The 20,648-nt window shown below is 36.8% G+C and overlaps 1 protein-coding gene across 6 annotated transcripts in view; it reads right to left on the bottom strand.

Annotated features, from left to right (window-relative positions):
- The window catches only part of LOC115217422 (ras-related protein Rab-4B), a 147,307-nt gene that overhangs the window by 33,231 nt on the left and 93,428 nt on the right, over positions 1-20,648 (bottom strand). For 4 of the 6 annotated variants that reach the window (XM_036507124.1, XM_036507125.1, XM_036507123.1 and 1 more), the window contains exon 3: positions 18,588-18,650. The exons of the other annotated variants lie outside the window; for them this stretch is intronic. In XM_036507124.1, coding sequence (XP_036363017.1) covers positions 18,588-18,650 — 63 coding nt within the window. The remainder of the gene's footprint in view (positions 1-18,587; positions 18,651-20,648) is intronic. 6 annotated transcript variants of the gene reach the window in all.

The following is a 20,648-nucleotide window of genomic DNA, read 5'->3' as shown; positions in this document are numbered from 1 at the left end:
GTTGTTCCTTCACATTTTCAGTTGAAACTTTGTTGAGTTGATTTTACCTTTTGTTCTCGTTAGGTGGGTGAGGTATTCATTAACCCTTTCATTACTGTATTTATTTTGAGATGCTCTGTGTTTTTTTTCAATTACTTTAAATATAACAAAGAATTTAGTAAAATAATTTAGTCATCATTAAGCTAGTGTTAGGAACATAAATTGTGACTAAGGTTTGGTGGAAGATAGTAATTCAAAACTTATGAAAGCAAGACATTTGTACTTAGAGCCAGAGCCGGTTTGGTAACGAAAGGGTTAAAATAGGTATCAGTCAAGTACTAAAGTTAATTTATTCAACTACACCCTTCCCTTAAATTTGAGGGTTTGCACCAATGTAGGAAACCAATGTGCCAGACAGATTGGCTCTATGGGTAATGTATTGAATTACTAGCTGGTGGATCAGGAGTTCAAAACTGTTGGACAAGATACTTCATTCTACTTGATTCGGATCATTCTACTGTTGAAGAAATAGGTCCCAGATATTTTGAAAACGCTACTTCTGATAGACTAGCATCACTTCCAGGAACTGAAACAATCATATCCCCAACACTAGTATGTGTACTTATCCAACACCATTTATGGTAACATCTCTCTTTCTCTCTCTCTTCAGAAATTCCAATCAAGCAGTGGCTCTTGGACTACAGTAATTCATGGAAAGGAAAATATTAATGACTTTAATGAATTAATTAATTATGTAACAAAACACATGATTAAGTCACAGACGTTCAGAATTCTTCACAATGTAGTAATTATCACACACACATTATCTGAATGAATGATTTAACCAATTGAAAGAACAAGGTAGCTATCTGTAACAAAGCAATAGTTTTATCTGCTCTACTAATCAGCAACAATATATTACATAGAAGATGGATAATTAAAGTGCCAATCTCATACTGAAACACAGAGTGCAGCTACTCTTTCATACAGACATATCAACCAAGGAATAAAAGTAATTTTCACTTTCTCAAGACATTAACCAAACCTCTTAACAATGGTAATTGGTTGATATTGCTTCTATCGGACACCTTCTCCCTGTTCCAACAGAATCTTCCAAATGACTTAACTTTGTTAAATGAAAGCCTGAAGAAATTAATAGACACTGTAACCAGGGACTAGGAATTTGGCAGGAGCAAAACAGAAAGGCTTGACACTTGGAATAAACTTGGAATGTGTGCGCGCGTGTGTGTGTGTGTAGGGCAGTGGTTTTCAACCAGGGTTCCGCAAGAAGTTACAAAACTGCTAAAATCAACAGTAATTTTTTATTCTCCTGTGCAGATATGTGTGCATAAGACAATTAAATTATTGCACAGAGGTTCCTCGAGCCAGTGGAATGTTTCCTTGGGGTTCCGCTCCAGCAAAAAGGTTGAAAAGCACTGGTGTAGGGGAAGGCAGCTGGGCTGACACTCCACACCCAGTATATGACTGTTACTACTTTTACCAATCCTTGTAGGAAGAAAAACAAAGGTCATCACTTAATGTGATCTGAACTCAACATAAAGGGACCAGGCAAAATACTGTAAGTGCAATGTGCTGCCGTTCCGGCTTTCTCTCCACCATGATAGTGTTAACAATAACAAAAGAGTGTGAACACTAGAAACATCAGCCATCCATTGAGTATGAAGAATGGAGATAATTATCAACAGATGATATATCAATTATCCATTGTCTGTGAGCAGTTGAGATATTAACTATTAATGTAGTGTGAACAAAAGAGATATCAGCTATCAATCAAGTATGAGAAACGCTGTAAGTCAATTTTGTTGAGTTCCATACTGTGAATTAAATGATTAATAATAAAAACTCAAATTCAAACTGTGTACAAGTTATGAGGAGCCATTCTGCCAAACTTACACATTCTATAGTAAAATATAATTGGTTGTTCACATATCCCTGGGCAAAACATATGAGCAAGTCACGAGTTGATGCCTGCTCCTTACTGAGAAACTAACCTTTGGTCAACAAAAGAGTCATTTTAACATCAGTGAATGAGAACAGCTTTTTGCTGAATTTTCCACAAGGTGATACACATATTGTTGGTGCTCCTAGACATACAAAATCCACAATGGGTTTCAGGAAGAATTTGCTTCACATGTCTTTCAATAGTTACTAAGACAGGGCTTATAGACCCTGCTCAAAAGATCTGGGTGTCAAGATCAATATGTGAAGATAGGCGCAGATAGAATTTGTATGCTCAGGAGTGGCTGTGTGTTAAGTAGCTTGCTTACCAACAACATGGTTCCTGGTTCAGTCTCAATGCGTGGCACCTTGGGGAAGTGTCTTCTACTATAGCCTCGGGCCCACCAAAGCCTTGTGAGTGGATTTGGTAGACGGAAACTGAAAGAAGCCCGTCATATATATGTATACATATGTGTGTGTGTGTTTATGTGTCTGTGTTTGTCCTCCCTGTCCCAACATCGCTTGACAACTGATGCTGGTGTGTTTATGTCCCCGTAACTTAGCGGTTCAGCAAAAAAAGACCGATAGAATAAGTACTAGGCTTACAAAGAATAAGTCCTGAGATCGATTTCCTTGACTAAAGGTGGTGCTCCAGCAAGGCCGCAGTCAAATGACTGAAAGAAGTAAAAGAGTAAAAGAATAGTCAAGCAGTCCCACAATGATATAATCTTCCATGATTTTTCTTGGGAGCACCAGCTAAACCACTTTTCCAATGAAAGCAGGTTTGTATATATTTGCTCCAACACTCTTTGTATTATTTCTGGATGCTGCATTTCAAAACACAGCAAGCAAGATTATCCACATAAGAGCAGATGGTGGGTTATTGAACTTAACTATGTTTAAGGTCCACTAGGAAGTACTATAATATTTATTTTTTATGCGCCCTTTCAAGCCTATCCAAGCTCATGGGCCCGGTTTCTGTGGCGTATGTGTTCCCCCCAGCTGGACGGGATGCCAGTCTATCGCAGCGTTACTCAAAAAACAGGAAGAAAGAGAGGGGGCAAAAGAGTACAACAGGGGTCGTCACCACCCCCTGCTGGAACCTCGTGAGCTTTAGGTGTTTTCGCTTAATAAACACATACAACGCCTGGTCTGGGAATCGAAACTGTGATCCTCCGACTGCGAGTCCGCTGCCCCAACCACTGGGCCATTGCGCCTCCATACTATAATATTTACAATCACAAATTTCTCCTCATTGATGAGTTAACTCAGGTGGACTCATTTCCAAAAAAATAGCCAGAAAGTTATATATTCTGAATGTGCGTGAGGTGACAACGTTCAGCTTGTTGATAAATGTGAAAACAAAAAAAAAAATTTTTTAATCTGAATTCATATCAATGTAAATCTCAAATGCTAGATCATGAACCATCAACCATCATGAGGACAAGACAACCACTAAGTGTAGTGAAAATGTTTAACTATTTGGGTAGTATGATTTTTTACCGTAACAGCCTAGATATGGAAGTGGAATGCTGCATACAGTCTGCTACAATTGCTTTCAGGAAGCTCAATAATTTAACTGTAGAAACATGAAACTATGAACAATATACCAAATATATTGAGCAGTAGTACCATCCTGTCTCTTGTATGTTGCTGAGACTTACACACTGAATCAGCAACATATCAAAATGCTGATGAGCAACCAGTTATGATCAATAATGAACATTACTTGGCAAGACCACATCTCCAACCAGGAAATAGGCAGTAAATTTGCTTGGTGTTGAGTCTATCCTGTTAGAATCGTAGGTGTGCTGGATCAGATATAAGATCCATAAAAGGCTGGACTGTACAGTGAGCTAAAAAGGCAGAGGGCTATAAATAATGGAGTAGAGGTTACTAAGTTGATCTGAAACAAGAAGGAAAAGATAGAGCAAGATCTGTGTGTGTGTGTGTGCATGTGTGCTAGTGTCTTTGGTCTACAGTTCCACAAAAGAATGAAGCATTTGTAGATGATTTTTTTTCCCATTATATTTTATCTTTTACATTTTCAGTCATAGGACTGGAGCCATGTTGGTTCCTTCTCGAGCCATGCCTGGCTCATAAGGGCCGGTTTCCCAGTTTCCTTAGAGATAAGTTCCCCACCTGGACGGGACGCCGGTGAGCTGCAAGATGCAGGAGGAAAGAGTGAGAGAAAGTTGTGGCGAAAGAGTTAGCAGAAGTTCACCATTACCTTCTGCCGGAGCCGCGTGGAGCTTAGGTGTTTCGCTCATAAACACACACATCACCTGGTCTGGGATTTGAACCTGCGATCCCTCGACCGTGAGTCCGCTGCTCTAACCAGTAGGCCATATGCCTCCACAGCCATGTTGGTGCATTGCCTTGAAGTATTTTGATGAAACAAATGAGCAGCAGTTATTTTTAAGTCTGGTACTTATTCTGTTGGTCTCTTTTGCCAAACCACTAAGTTACAGGGATGTAAACAAACCAACACCAGTTATCAAGCAGTACAGTGGGGGATCAAACACAGACAATGACACACATATTATGATGAGCTTCCACAGTTTCTACCTACCAAATTCACTCACAAAGCACTGAACTGCCCAGAGCTATAATAGAAGACATTTGCCTTAAGTACTGCTGTTTGATGCTCATGCCATTCTTGAGATTCGTAGTGACATAAGTAGAATGGTATGGCTACAAAACCAAGCTGCATATGTGACACATTAGGAAATTACAGATACTCAATGGTACTCACCACACTTTGGGACAAAGTATTTCCTACATTAGTAAACAGTCATAAATTCAAAGGAAAGGAAATGTAGTTGACTATGTTATCATCCGACTAACAGATGAAGGAAAAGACAAATCCAATGGTAGTTAAATTCAGTAAATAAAATGATGCAACTAAATGCCAGAAGGATCTTTGCCAGTAGTTCTACTGATACTTCCACACTGTTGCTTGTCTTTAGGATGAATAATACTTATATAGATTATCAGAAAAATAAACCGTCTGACACTTAAGACTTTATAGAATATCTAAGGAAATTTTAATCTGGTAACTTAATGGTTTTTAATTTTAAATCATCATCATCACCATCATTTAATCTTTTTTTCTATGCTGGCATGGGTTGAATGGTTTGACAGGAGCTGGTGAGCCAAAGGACTGTGCCAAGCCCCACTATATGTTTTGGTATGGTTTCTACGACTAGATGCCCTTCCTAATGCCAACCACTTTAGAGAACATATTGGGTGCTTTTAACATGGGACTGTCATCCGTGACCTCACCAAGTAACTTGCAAGACAAAATCCTTTCACTGAAGTGGGGGTAGTAATAAGGGAATGTGGATTTATGCCAGGTGATGAAAGGTTAAAGTGTAATAAAGGACTTTTGAAAGAAAAAAACTGTATCATTATGACAATTTAATGACCTGGAAAAGTAGTTTAGAGGGTCCTTGTGAACAGAAGGTCTCAGATTCAGTCTCATTGCATAGCATCTTGAGCAAATGTTCTTTAGAATAGATCAGGGTCAACCCAAGTAAAGCAAGAGAAATCGGGTTGACAGAAACTGCGTGACAGTCCACTGAATAGATTCACCTGTAATTTAAAGGTCCAGCTTTTTCCAACTGTGTGTTGTCAGTGTGACATCTGTGGAATGTTTATCCATTTACATACTAATTCAATGAGGAGGTAGTTTGGTTGATCAAAAACTGAATATTCATCGTCAACATTGATGGAGATCTATGTACTTACAGTTATAATGTTGTTTTGTAACTTAATAGCCATTGCAGTTTAATTGTTTTGGCAATAATGACTTTTGCAAATATAAAAGAAATATTTCCATTTAAAACAGGATGTTATTGTTCCTGACTTGAGAACAAGCTTTGCTGGAGCTTAATGACTAACAACAGTATCTGATGTCAAAAATATTTGATGTGATATTGTTTAGTGTTATGGTTTAAAGAACAGATTCCCATTCGACAGTATGCAGAAGGTCTATATCATTATATAAGTAGGCTGACAGCAGACATACCGATACACTGCTGTTATACTGTCATAGAAGATTAGACACCTATACAGGACTTGTAAGGAGACACATGGAATAGTTAAGTAATATTAGGATAAACAACAAACAGATTCAATAAAGTGAAAGACAAATGCCTAATAGAGTTGCATCTCAACATTTTCAGATTCTGATGGGTTAAATTTACTTTTCATCAGCTTTGAAGTACATTATTTACATTCGATAGATATTTGTCCTCATCTTGTTTGTTGTTAAAACAACGTTTTGGCTGATATACCCTCCAGCCTTCTTCAGGTGTCTTGGGGAAATTTCGAACCTGAGTTCTCATTCCTAAGGTATTCTTCGATATTATTATTATTATTATTTGGAGTGGTTAGCGTTAGGAAAGGCATCCAGCTGTAGAAACTCTGCCAGATCAAGACTGGAGCTTGGTGCAGCCATCTGGTTCACCAGCCCACAGTCAAACCGTCCAACCCATGCTAGCATGGAAAGCGAACGTTAAACGACGATGATTATGATTATTATAGTTCAGGTCACTGCTTGGAATCGAACTCAGAATCTTGGGGTTAGTAGCCCGCGCTCTTAACCACTACGCCATATGCCCGTGGGCATATCAGTCGAATGTAAATAATTCCTCATCTCTTAAATATAGAACTGTATTAGCTTTGAAGTAGCTAAAATAAATGTCAGTAGTTTTAAATACCTACAGTATTAACCCTTTGCCTGTCCTGTGTATTACATGTGATATGCATCATATAATATACACATTCCCAAATGCTTCCAACTACCACAGTAACATGGGACTTATGAAAGGAAAGCTTTACATTACTCAGAACAGGTGAAACAAGGGTTAACTAAAAGCCTGAAAACATGCATTGACATTTGGGATAAACTTATGAAACTGCTTTGGACAGGTAAAGGATGGACTTAGAATTGACAGAGCATCAGAATGAAGGATGGGCAATATAACAATGTTCCTACCTACAAACATGTGGAACTTTGTACATATGTTAAGCATCAATATTAAACGAGACAGCTCCAGATTTGCTATCAAAATCTGTGGTAAATGTGTAGACAATACTTTCTTGGTTGCATTTCTAATAAGTAATCTACTTTGAAGTTTTAATTTTTAATATAATCGAGAATTTACCTATAGATAACATTGTTGAGACCTCAATCATTCCTGCTGAAAAAGACTCATAAAACTGAAGCAGCTAATCAGTTTGACAGTGTTTTGATGGTGGTGTTGCAGGCAAAGAAAGTGGAGCATCCTATCTTTATTATGGAACAGGCTACAACAGCAGGTTGTAAAACAGGTGATCTACATTTTACAGAAAAGTGATACTGCTTAACCCTTTCATTACCACATTTATTTTGAGATGCTCCCGGTTTCTTTCAATTAATTTTAAATATAACAAAGAATTTAATAAAATAACTTGGTTATCATTCAGCTAGTGTTAGGAACATAAATTGTTTGGTGGAAGATTTTAATTCAAAACTTATGAAAACAAGACATTTGTACTACAGAGCCAGAGGCAGTTTCAGCTGGGTTGGTATCAGAAGGGTTGGTTAAAAATATCATGGTGACTTTAACCCTTTTGTTAACATATTTCTGTTGAGATGCTCTGTGTTTCTTTCAATTAATTTTAAATATAACAAAGAATTTAGTAGAATAACTTAGTTATCATTAAGCTAGTGTTAGGAACATAAATTGTGACTAAGGTTTGGTGGAAGATTCTAATTCAAAACTTATGAAAACAAGACATTTGTACTACAGAGCCAGGGGCGGTTTCAGCTGGGTTGGTATTGAAAGGGTTAAGAAAATTTGCCAGTTGCATAGTGCAGATTGGTCTTGTAGAAGCTTCTTTGGCTCATTAAGATCCTGTTACTTGGCAAATTGGATATAGGATAGAGTAGTCTTAGTTAAACTGGTAGCTAGGGATCAAATCACATTGTACAAGTTATGCACAAAATATGCCTTGGCTTGTTCAGACACATTAGTTGGTGTGGTAAGTTTAGGATATAGCAAACTATTAACAAGAGATACAATCGCACAATCATAAATGAGAAATGGTTTAGAAAACAATCATTAATATATATCCAAGGGTAATACTGAAACAGGATAAACAACAAAAACAAGGTGTGCTTGTGTGTGTGTAAAGATGCTTGCATATATATATATATATATATATATATATATATATATATATATCGGTTTGAATGTGTGTGGCATGATCATGTAAAGAATCATACTGAAAGCTAATTCTGATTTATATCAGTGAGATCTACCAATGGAACCGTCTTAAAACAGTATAGATGGTAAATGTGATGAACAATATTATATTTTAGAGTCTGTTTGTATGTGTTTTTTTCTTTCTTCTTTTTTAAAGTCATTTCCTGAAAGAAATGAGGACAATAGAACATTTCAATAATAAACAATAACAATAAAGAGAGACAGAGAGAGACAGAGAGAGAGATGATAGATAGATAGCGAGAGAGAGAGAGAGATAAGTAATTATGTCTAGAGTGATTACTGAGCATTCCAGGAGTTCATTTGGAATAAATACATAGCAATACATTTACTGTAGTATATAGAAATAGATGTTGATAGGCTGTGGAGGGTTAAGAAAAAAAACAGAATGACAGTAGAAAGGCACATTGATAGGGAGGGAGGGAGGGATGGAACGATTACATTGATAGTCAATCAACTTTAAATGTTCCCTTTTAAGCTTTCAAGAGTGTCATTAACAAAAAAAAAAAAAACACTACTCGATTCGTAAATACTGCAGAAAACTGAATGAGAAATTATCGTCATTATCACGATCATCACTGTTCTGTGAATATTCATTTTCATATAACTATTGATATGAGATGATATGGAAGTATATATGTGTGACACACATACACACACACACATGTATATAATTCCTATTTTCATTGATTAAACATTACTTTTGGCTTGCATTTAAATTACATTCCTCTTACACAGATAGAGAAGCAGTGAGAGCGAAACAATTTAGAAAAAGAGGGAAGAGAAATGGTGTACAATGAACATGAGCGGCAATGGTTTGAGAAGAGTATTTAAACCAGGTTAAAAGATAACGACAGATCTAGGTAGGTAACATTGTTAAAAGCAAGAACAGTAGAAAAATTATTTTTTAAATAAATAAATTGTTATGTCTCATTAAAGGTAAAATTAATTCATGCAAACGAACATTGATGTTATTGCAGTGATGTGCACTTTAAATGAGACACTTCATACAAGTTAACATTAATCCAAAGGTTAAAAAAAAAAAAAACTTAAGGTGAGTGGTTGTAAACATCCTAGAAGAATATCAATGAAGAATAACAAGATTGTTAACTTGAGGACTTGAAGATTAGACAGTCAGCTAATCTTTTGTCTGACTTGTTTCTCTCATTTGACTGCAACCATGCTGAGCCATCACCTTGAAGGGTTTTAGTCAAACAAATTGACCCTAGAACCGATTTACTTTTTTTTTTTTTTTTTTAAATAATCCTTAAGTGGCAGCAGATTTGAAACAAGTTTACTAATTTTATGGGCGAATTGAACAAACATCAGCTAGAAAAGTAAAAACATAATCAAAATTTTTGTACATTTTACACATTTATTATTAAGACTTATGTTTCACACTCTCTAACCAGACATTCTCTTGAAACCGATACAGGTGCATTCCTTGTTCTTGATAATTATAACTTTTATTGTAGATCACAATATAAAGTGTAGATTGCATACCAAAGCAATTTCATGACATATAGATTACATACCAAAGTAGCATCAAGTATTCAATATTTAGATTGAAACCTTCCTTTATAATTTCATTGAAGTACCTTTTATTAATTTATATCTCAGCAAGCAGCTTAAAAATGACAAAGTCAGTTGTTTCCTGATATTCGGAAAATAATCAAGAATTTGATGACATTTAGTCAAAACAAATACCCCAAGGTTTTCTATCTGACACTAATGACTGACTCACTCTCTCTGGTTCTGAGTTCAAATCCAGCCAAAGTCAACTTTGATAAAAAGGTAACCAGTCCAGGCAAAACTATAAGAATGAATGTAGGACCAGAATGCTTTGCTATATCTCTTCCAGGTTTTTTGTGGTCAAACTTCAAATCCTGCTACAGACTGCTATCTAGTTTAAAACCATCACCTGGGGCCATGAATGTCCTTAGCAGAGTCCACTAGGTTGCTAGTATACTGACTATGTCTCTGGTTTAAGGACATCTTCTTCCTTCCACCAAGATCGACTTTGCCTTTCATCCTTTCAGGGTCGATAAATTAAGTACCAGTTGCATACTGGAGTCAATCTAATTGACTGGCCTCCTTCCCCAAAATTTCGGGCCTTGTTCCTAGAAGAGAAAAGGATATCTTTTTCCTTCCTTCCCACTAGTCTTGGGATCCTTGTAAATGGTCACAGGCATCGATAGACAATGTATTTTGCTAAAAATCTAGTCACAAATGGGTTGACACTTTAGCATTTAAACAGTCATATCTGGCTCAAATATTCAACCCATTTTAAGTAAAACTGGTCAGATCTGCCTTCTCATACCTAACCTACAATGTCACTTTAAAAATAAGCAAATAAAATCTTGAAGCCACAAGATAATACATGATTAAATGAAAGCAATGTGAATAAATAAGCACTATAACAAGGTAATCTAAATACTAAGGAGTTAAATAGGAATGCTTTTTAATACAGGGATTGTAATAGGGGGGGACTGAGGGTCAAGTTGGCAGGTCAGTATAAAAACAGTTCAAGCAATTCCAATCTTGACAAGTATTTTAGGGATAAAATAATTAAGGTGGTGAGTGATTCACTCAACAAACAAACAAACGGTAAATGTCTGTTTGACTCAAGGAAAATGAAACAAATACATACATCTAAATTCTGTCTTGAGAGTGTAATCTGAACGCCACCATTATACCACTGACATACCCACACATCCATCCTCTCCCCACACGCACACACACCTATAAACACAAGCATAGTTATATCGTAAAGAAATTCACTTCATAAGTTAAAAGTTCCAGGTTCAGTCCCACTGCATGACACCTTAGGTAGTTTTTAACATAAAAACAAAAAATACAGGAGTGTGACGAAAGAACTCTGGCCGAAATAAGATTAAGATTAATGTAAAAAATAAATAACGCTGAAGCAAAGTAACACCAAATATATAGTGTGTGTTTTTATTGGCTAAACTGGCAAAATGACCATTCCGAAATACAAAAATACAAAAAAGAAATCCTTCATATACTTCTAAGAAATTAGTGATAGCTTTGTTTTCAAGGTGACATTTTATAAAAGAGCTGTTCTATGTATACATACATGCATATATACACATGTACATATATGCACACATGTGGGTGCACAGCAATGGGGTTTATGTGGTTCACTTTCACAATCCCGCTGCACAGCACTTAGCAAATTATCTTCCATTATAGCCTCAGGGTGATCAAGCTTAGCGAGCAAAATCAAGCAAATGGAAATTGGATTAGGAGCCTGCTAGATATAGTGTTACTCTGATTCTGACTGAGGATTTCATTAAGGGTACAAAGTGTCCATAAAATAACCAACCATAATAATTTAATGAGTAGGTAATCTTGGTGATAAGACAGCTGAAGCACTTTCTGGAGGAATGAACAGACTTCATCATTAAATAAAGTGATTGATAGATAGGTAGACAGATAGATTGCAAGATAGATAGATATATTCGTTTGAAACAGGTTAGACAAATGACTGGCATATATGGATGGACCAACATATGAAAAGACAGACAGACAAATGGATAGGTGGATAGACAGATAGACAAACAGACGGATGGATAACTGGATAGACAGATAGACATGAATGGATAACTGGATAGACAGACAGACATGAATGGATAGGTAGATAGACAGACAGACAAATGGATAGGTGGATAGACAGACAGACAGACAGACAAATGGATAGGTGGATAGACAGACAGACATGAATGGATAGGTGGATAGACAGACAGACAGACAAATGGATAGGTGGATAGACAGACAGACAAATGGATAGGTGGATAGACAGACAGACAGACAAATGGATAGGTGGATAGACAGACAGACATGAATGGATAGGTGGATAGACAGACAGACAGACAGACAAATGGATAGGTGGATAGACAGACAGACAAATGGATAGGTGGATAGACAGACAGACAGACAAATGGATAGGTGGATAGACAGACAGACAAATGGATAGGTGGATAGACAGACAAACAGACGAACGGATAGGTGGATAGATAGAAATATGAACAGACATATGGATAGACAGACGTGGACAGACAGACGGATGAATAGATAGATAAGAGAATCTAAAATACCCTCCTGCAAGTGAAAATTCTAAATAAAAAAGAAATACACATGAAATTGATTAGTAGTGATCAACACTCCTATATACGAACTGTTCACCAACCTAAACCATAAACATGCAAACTTCTTTAAGATGAAAACCAAACTGGTTTCAATAGTGATACTTGTGATCATGCAATTTAGATGAAGACGAGGGTTTATTGTCCTGGCTGTCTTTGTTTATAATTGGCACTATGGCAGTGATGATGAAGTGCAAAGGAGGTGGAGCAATCAACAAGAAATGGTGATGAAATATGGCCAAATAACATTCCTTACAACACGATAATGATCACTAATAGTTCCGACATTCCATCAGGTGCTTCACTACAACCTGTGACAAAACAGCAATTAAAAGTCATACACACATACATACATACAGACATATACCCTGCATCCACTGACACAACTGTAGTAAGCTACAACTAATTAACAGATACAAATATAAGTTACACATTTAATCCAGTCACACACTTGCATTTTGCTAGACACACACATTTTCAATGACAACTAGTTGTTTATATCACACACACATTTCATCCAATGATAACCAAATTTAACAGCTCTCTCTATTTCCATCTCTCACACACATACTCACACATTATATCCAATGACCTCTCTTTCTCTATCTGTCTCTCTCACATGGACACTATCCAATGATAACCAACTTTAACAGCTTTCTGTCTCTCTCTCTCACACGCACATACATGCATGCATAATACATCCAATGACAAGTGAAATTTAACAGCTTTCTCACGCACGCATGTGTACACACACACACACACACACACACACACACACACATGTAAGATATCTGGTCACATTGTAAGTGAAATAATCTGTGAACAAGAAAAACCAACCACAAACAAACACACAAAAATTAACCAGTTCAGTGTAATTAAATACTGCCCACTGCCTAAATTAAAAACAAGTCTTGTGATGAACCTGAAGTGAACAGCAATCCGTAGGTGTTAAGGAGCCGAATAAAAATACCTTTCATTGAAAATCCTTTGGAGTGCATGGAAATTAATAAAAAAAATACAAACAAAATGCAAAATAAACTAATTAAAACAATATTTAAAGCTTTACAATGAAAAATGTAAAATGTAAAAAATACATTGAGATACAAAACAGACTTTTACAAAGCGACTAATTGAACAAAATAAAAAATTGTAAAGGTAGTTTTTGTGCATTTAGGAAATTAAATCTTGAGAAATAAATGGAAAAAATAAATAAATAAATAAAGCTTAGATATAATTTTTCTTTTACTTTTTCTTTCAGAAATATAATTTTTGGAAAAAAAAAAAAAAAAAAAAAAAAAAAATTATATCTAACAAGTTTTGCAAAATTTCTTCATCATGCTTTGAAGTTAGAGCGAAAAACAACATAAAAGGAAATAAATATAAAAATAAAATAAAATAAAAATTTACTGTTTACAAAATAAAAAAAAAAGAAAAAGAAAAATTAGCAAACAGTGGGCACTGCCTTATGAAGCAGACTTACTGTCTCTATCCACATCAGCCAATAACATAAAAGGGGAAACATTTGCAAGGTGATGAGTATCTGGATTATTTCAAGAAATAAATTTTTTTCCCTTCTTTCAAAACCTCAAAGAAAAAAAAAAAAACGTATTCTATAAGTAAATCCAATAAAATAGCAGTGAGTTTGCGAAAAATTTAATTTTTTCCTGCATAAGTGTTGCTAATGATGATAGTCCATTGTTGATCTGAAGTTATTTAATTCATGTTTAAAAAAAATCTATACCCCAAAGCAAGGAATTGTGTAGCAGCAGCAGAATGTAGCAAGCACCAATTTTTTGCATAGAGAGAGAAAGACAGAGAGAGAGATAGATCAGTCTAAAACTTGTAGAATAGGGAGGGAAAAAGTTTCTTCAAAGTTTTAATTGATGCCAAAAAACAACAAAAATTTATTTCACTCTTTTACTCGTTTCAGTTGTTTGACTGTGGCCATGCTGTAGCACCACCGTTAGTCGAGCAAATCAACCCCCAGGACTTATTCTTTGGAAGCCTAGTACTTATTCTATCGGTCTCTTTTGCTGAACCGCTACTTTATGGGGACGAAAACACACCAGCATCGGTTGTCAAGCGATGTTGGGGTGGACAAACAGACATATACATACATATATATATATCTATGACGGGCTTCTTTCAGTTTTCGTCTACCAAATCCACTAACAAGGCTTTGGTCGGCCCGAGGCTATATAGCTTAATAGCATTTCATCCATCTTTACGTTCTGAGTTCAAATTCTGCTAAGGTTGACTTTGCCTTTTGTGCTTTCAGGATCGATAAAATAAGTACTAGTGAAACACTGGGGTCATTGCAATCAACTTAACCCCTGTCTCAAACTTGCCGGCCATGTTCCAAACTTTGAAACTTATTATTATTACCGTATTTTAACATGTATAAGGAACCACCTAATTTGGGGGTCTTAAAATTTGGAAAAAAGGTTTTGTAAGGGATTATAATACTATCCATGTATAAGAAACTCCCATATTTTTTTAAACCTAATTTTTGACAAAAAAGGGTTTCTTATACATATTAAAATACAGTATATAATGTGTCAAGATGGTAGAATCGTTACTGCACTGGACAAAATGCTTAGCAACATTCTTCAAACTTTACGTTTTGAGTTCAAATGTCACTTGGATCAACTTTGCCTTTCATCCTTTCAAAGTTAATGAAGTAAGTACCAGTTGAGTACTTGAGAGAGACAGGGGGGCAATGTAATTGATTTATCCCCTACCCTGAAATTTTGGCCTTGTGCCAAAATTTGAAATCATCATTAATACAGGGTAGAAGGCAGGAAGCTGGAAGAACCATTAGTACAGCAGACAAAATGCTGAGCAGCATTTCTTCTAGCTTTTAATGGTCTGAGTTCAAATGCCACCTAAGTCTTTCCTTTTCATCCCTTTTCTTTGAGGGGGGGGGGGCAATAAAATAAAGTACCTGTCAAGTACCGGGGTCAATATAATCACTCTCCTTTCAAAATTGCTGGCCTTGTGTCCAAATTTAAAAGAATTATCATTATTAAGATGACAAGCTGGCAGAAGCATTAGCACATCAGACAAAATACTTAGTGTTTTTTTTTTTGTTTTTTTTTTTTAGGTCTTTAAGGCCTGAGTTCAAATACTGCCAAGGTTAACTTTTGCCTTTAATCTTTTCTAAACTGATAAAATTAAGAACCAGCCAAGAACTGGGGTTGATGTAATTGACTTACCCTTTCGATCAAAACTGCTGGTCTTGTGGCAAAATCATTACTACTAGGCATCAACAACTTTTTTCAAATACCACTTGAAGGGGTAAATGAGAGTAGAACGGAAAGTATTAAGTACTATCATCCAGTAAATATAGTGGAAGGTGGGTTAGGGTTTGCCGCAGCAGAATGAACCGACTCTAAATATGCATCTGTGAGACAGATCACAACTGAGAGGGAGCACTTTTATTTGGATTTCAATTTGCTTACATTTTTTTCTTTTCTTACAGTCATTATAAATCCCCTCCCCTTTTGTAGTTTCTCTTCGTAATAGTTTCCTTTTGTCTCCCTCGCGGCAGTAAAAAAAATTATTATTATTATTATTAAAGTGTATTTATTATTGAATAAGACAGCTAGCTGGCAGAATCGCTAGCATATTGAACAAAGTGCTTAGCGACATTTCTTCTGACTCCTTACAGTCAGAGTTCACATTACACCAAGGTCAACTTAGCCTTTCATCCATTCAGGATCAATAAAATAAGCACCAGTTGAGCACTAGGGTCGATACAATTGACCGTCCCCTTCCCAACAATGTCAAGCCTTGTGTCTATAGTAGAATTATTAAATTGTTGACCAAATTGGTGCAAATGGCAAAAACACTTGAAGTGTCCTTCCACAGTTTATGGACAAATGTCTCAGAGCAATGGAACAGAATTGCTACAACATCAGACAAAATATGCGGTAGGATCTGTTTTAGCTCTTTATATCCTGAGTTTAAATATCAAACTACGGTTGGTTGTCAAGTAGACATGGGGACAAACAGACAACACACATGCACAACGGGCTTCTATACAGTTTTCATCTGCCAAATTCACACACAAGGCTTTGGTTGGCCTGGGAGTATACACAGATGAAACTTGCCCAAGGTGTTGCACTGTGGGACTGAACCCCAAACCACATGGTTGCAAAGCAAGCTTCTTAACCACACAGCCGTGTTTGTACCAAAAGTCAGCCTCAGCTCATACCATGAGGCGGTGGGAGGAGTTAACATCAACTATATCCTGCTTCCCCTCAAAATTAAGTGCAGCGGGGTGGGTAGTGGTGAATTTCATTATACTTTAGCTCTAATCAAACTTTGTGACCTTGTGCTATTAGATATTAAATATGAAGAGAATTGCTAATTAGTAAATAAAAAGAGAAAGCCATTCAAATTGTCAATGCATAGCAATGTCTTTCTGAACCATTCTAACTTACTCAGACCTTACAAAGTATCTTATGGGAATCTCAGACTCCACCAACTGGGTCATACATATATACGTGAGTTATTTAATGGATAATTAAAAAAAGGAATGTATATCTTTTATATCTCTTACTTGTCTCAGTCATTGGGCTGTAGCCATGCTGGGGCATTGCCTTGAAGGGTTTTAGCCAAGCAAATTAATCCCCATATTTATTTTTAAGCATGGTATTTATTTATTCTAGCGGACTCACTTGTCAAACCATTAGGTTATGGAGATGTAAACAAACCAACACCGGTTGTCAAGAGGTGTGTGTTGTGGGGACAAACACATATAAAGACACACACACACGTAGATATATCTATATATACACAATGGGCTTCCACACGGTTTCCATTTACCAGATTCGCTCACAAGGTATTGGTCAATCTGGGGCTGTAGTAGATGCTTGCAGAAGGTGCCGCACAATGAAATTGAACTCAAAACCATGTGGTTTCAAAGCAAGCATCTTAAACATACAGCCATGCCTGCACCTATACATGTACACTTTTGCAGATGGTTCCATTTCTATCGCTTCACAGATACAGTAGTAAAGTTCATCACTCTTATCTTATTACTTTATGGACTCTTCTGACAGATTATCACTTGTCTTCTTAGTTTCTAGGAATTATATTTCATCACACACACCTTTATTTCACTGATATACTCACACATCCTTAATCCCACCACATACACACCTATAAACACAAGCATGTCATATGGTTAAGAAGCCCATTTCACAAGTTCAAGGTACCAGGTTCAATTCCACTGCACAGCACCTTGGTAAGTATATTTTATCATAGCCATGCCTGTGAGTGGAATTTGGTAAATGAAAGCTGCACAAAAGACTAAGACTGGTTATATTTGTTTTCGGTGGTTGAAAATCTACTGCCTGGTTTTGCACCAGCACTGGCCCTTGAGCACCTTCTAGCAAGAGATTGTAGCAGAGTGCCAATTCCACCTGGGTGGCAACACTCTTGGTCTAACCAATCAACAGCACTCGAAAACAGCCATGACTTGGGTACCACCTGATGGCAGGCATAAAAGGGACAGGTTTAAGGCGGCGAGCTGGCAGAGACGTTAGCACGCCGGGCGAAATACTTAGCGGTATTTCGTCTGCCGTTACGTTGTGAGTTCAAATTCCGCCGAGGTCGACTTTGCCTTTCATCCTTTCGGGGTCGATAAATTAAGTACCAGTTACGCACTGGGGTCGATGTAATCGACTTAATACCTATGTGTGTCCTTGTTTGCCCCCTCTATGTTCAGCCCCTTGTGGGTAATAAAGAAATAGGTTGAAGATCACTAGGTAGTGGACATATCAAAATGATCTGGAGATAGTCAACACCGGATGGAACATATGTGCAAGAATAGCAACCAACAGACACCAATAGAGGAAGCTTGTTGCTTGATGCGCTGAGCAGCACAGGAGACCCTAAAGCTAACAAAAAACTTGATAACTTGATGTGCTGTTTCCTAATGTTGCAGCAAATTATGACACCTGGTTCCCTTCTCCTTTGCTCACCAAACTTGGAGGCTCCGTAAATGCATCAAGGATGCTGCCCTTCCTTTTCTAGTTGCTAAGCGATAAGTATGTATGCTGTGATTCTCTCGGATCTGAGAAACTATAAAATGGTTCAGAAAGAAGAGGCTGAAAGTGGTAAAATATAAATAAAAAAAAAATACATACATGCATACATATAAGTATGTATGCAAATATATGTATGTAATATATGGTGCAGTTACATTTTCCTAAGTGAATCCTGAATGTGTTAAACAAGCCAAAATCACCAGCATCAACTCTCCAATCTGTGGATGGTAAACAAACATTCTCATGGAAATAAAAGGAAGTTTCAAAGAAGCGGCAACAGTAGTGGTGAAGATGGGGATGGTGATGGGGGACAAAGTGGTCAAATTTAAGCGTGAATGCAATTGGGTTTATATGTCATGTATATATTATATGAATGTGTGTGCGGGAGAGAGAGAGAGAGAGGGCGAGAGGACAATGAAAAGACATGTTTTTATAAGATCTAAAGAAAACACAAATGGTGATTTGAAACAAAGTTTATTTACAGACAAGAGATTAGACAGGAAAAGAGAGAAAAGGTGAAGGAAAGAAAGATCAAAATACATTCTTGCTAATCTAGAGAAATAACACAAAGTATGTGTGTATGTGAGAGAGAGAGAGAGAGAGAAAGTGTGTGTGTGACAGAATGATTGTGAGAATGTGCATGAGTGCGTGAGAATGTGGACAAGAGTGTGTAGCAATGTGCATGAGAGTGTGCAAGAATGTGCATGAGTGTAAGAACGTATATGAGTAAGAATGTACGTGAGTGTAAGAATGTGCATGAGAGTGTTATAAGAGTGTGTGAGGGTGCACAAGAGTGTGCATAAGGGTGCACAAGAGTGCCTAAGAGTGTGTACAAGTGTGCATAAGAATGTGCATAGGAATGTGCACAGGAGTGCATAAGAATGTGCATAAAAGTGCCTACAAATGTTCACAAGAGTGCGTAAGAATGTGCACAAGAGTACTAAGAATGTCAAGACTGCGTAAAAATGTGACAAGAGTGCGTAAGAATGTGCACAAGAGTGCATAAGAATGTGCATGAGTGAGCAAGAATGTGCATGAGTGCATAAGAATGTGTATGAGAGTGTATGAGAATGTGTATGAGAGTGTGTAAGAATGCATGTGTGTGGTCAAATGAAAGTGATGATGGAATAACGTTCCTATATCTGTGACAATGCTGCTGCTGTTACACATATAAACACACTTGACAAGGACCCATTTTCTTCCAAAAAGCTCCCCCACTGATTGGTAGTCTGTAGTCTATGGGTGTGCCGTTTCCAGAATGCTTTCTTGTTTTTCTACCACTATCACAATAGCATCTGCTCTCTGGAATTAGCTAGTTGCATACCATATCCATTGATGTTCATCCCCACTTCTGACACAATCAACTCTTCTTATCACTCATATTATTCATTCAAGGCTCCACATAACCTACCTTTCCAATCCTTCCGCACCAGTATGCCATCCCACTAGAATTCACTCCCTGCCTGACTTTTTTTTTCTCTTCTTTGCCCTCATCAAGTAACAGTTGTCCAAACTCAACCTTGAATCACATCAATTTCACTAGTGTTGGCAGGTCTGCTTGGTCACTGGCATAAAACCCCTTCACCCTGACTAAATTACATATATTTTTTTAATTGTACATATAAGTATAGGCATCTATCTGACAGTGCATCTGCTTCTAAGCAGGTTTGTACCTTTGTGTGAATGCATGTCTGCCTTTATATCTGGGAACTGTATGTCTATGCCTGTATGCATGAACTGGGTGTAATATGTCTTGAAAGCTACCTTATTGATTATAAACATGGAGGTGTTCTCTATTTTAGTTCTATGTTTTATTTTCTTAGCAAGATAGTCATCTCAGTGGCAGATGTTCAAATTTTATATTTAGTACATTCTAACACAAATCTAGCACACATCACATTCCGAAAGAATGTGCTTATTGCCCACAGATAGGTAGATGGACTAATGAATATAAAATCATTAGATCCACTGGTCCAGCTGTGATAATCCCATCTTTTTGAGTATATGCTTCAGAATTGATTTCTCCCAATATACCAGCTATATTTGTCTCAAATCTTAGTTTAGTTGCACTGATCAAGTAAGAAGTCTTCAATACAATAGATTTGTATTCAACACCTACTGGCTTAGATTGTACTATTATTACTATTCTCAAATTTTCATTCACCATTAATATATCAAAAGGATGTATTACAATAGTATTCCACAGCCATACCAAC

The sequence above is a fragment of the Octopus sinensis genome, linkage group LG11 (assembly GCF_006345805.1).
Source record: "Octopus sinensis linkage group LG11, ASM634580v1, whole genome shotgun sequence".
NCBI classification, from domain to species: domain Eukaryota; kingdom Metazoa; phylum Mollusca; class Cephalopoda; order Octopoda; family Octopodidae; genus Octopus; species Octopus sinensis.
This window is presented reverse-complemented; position numbering and strand designations above follow the sequence as displayed.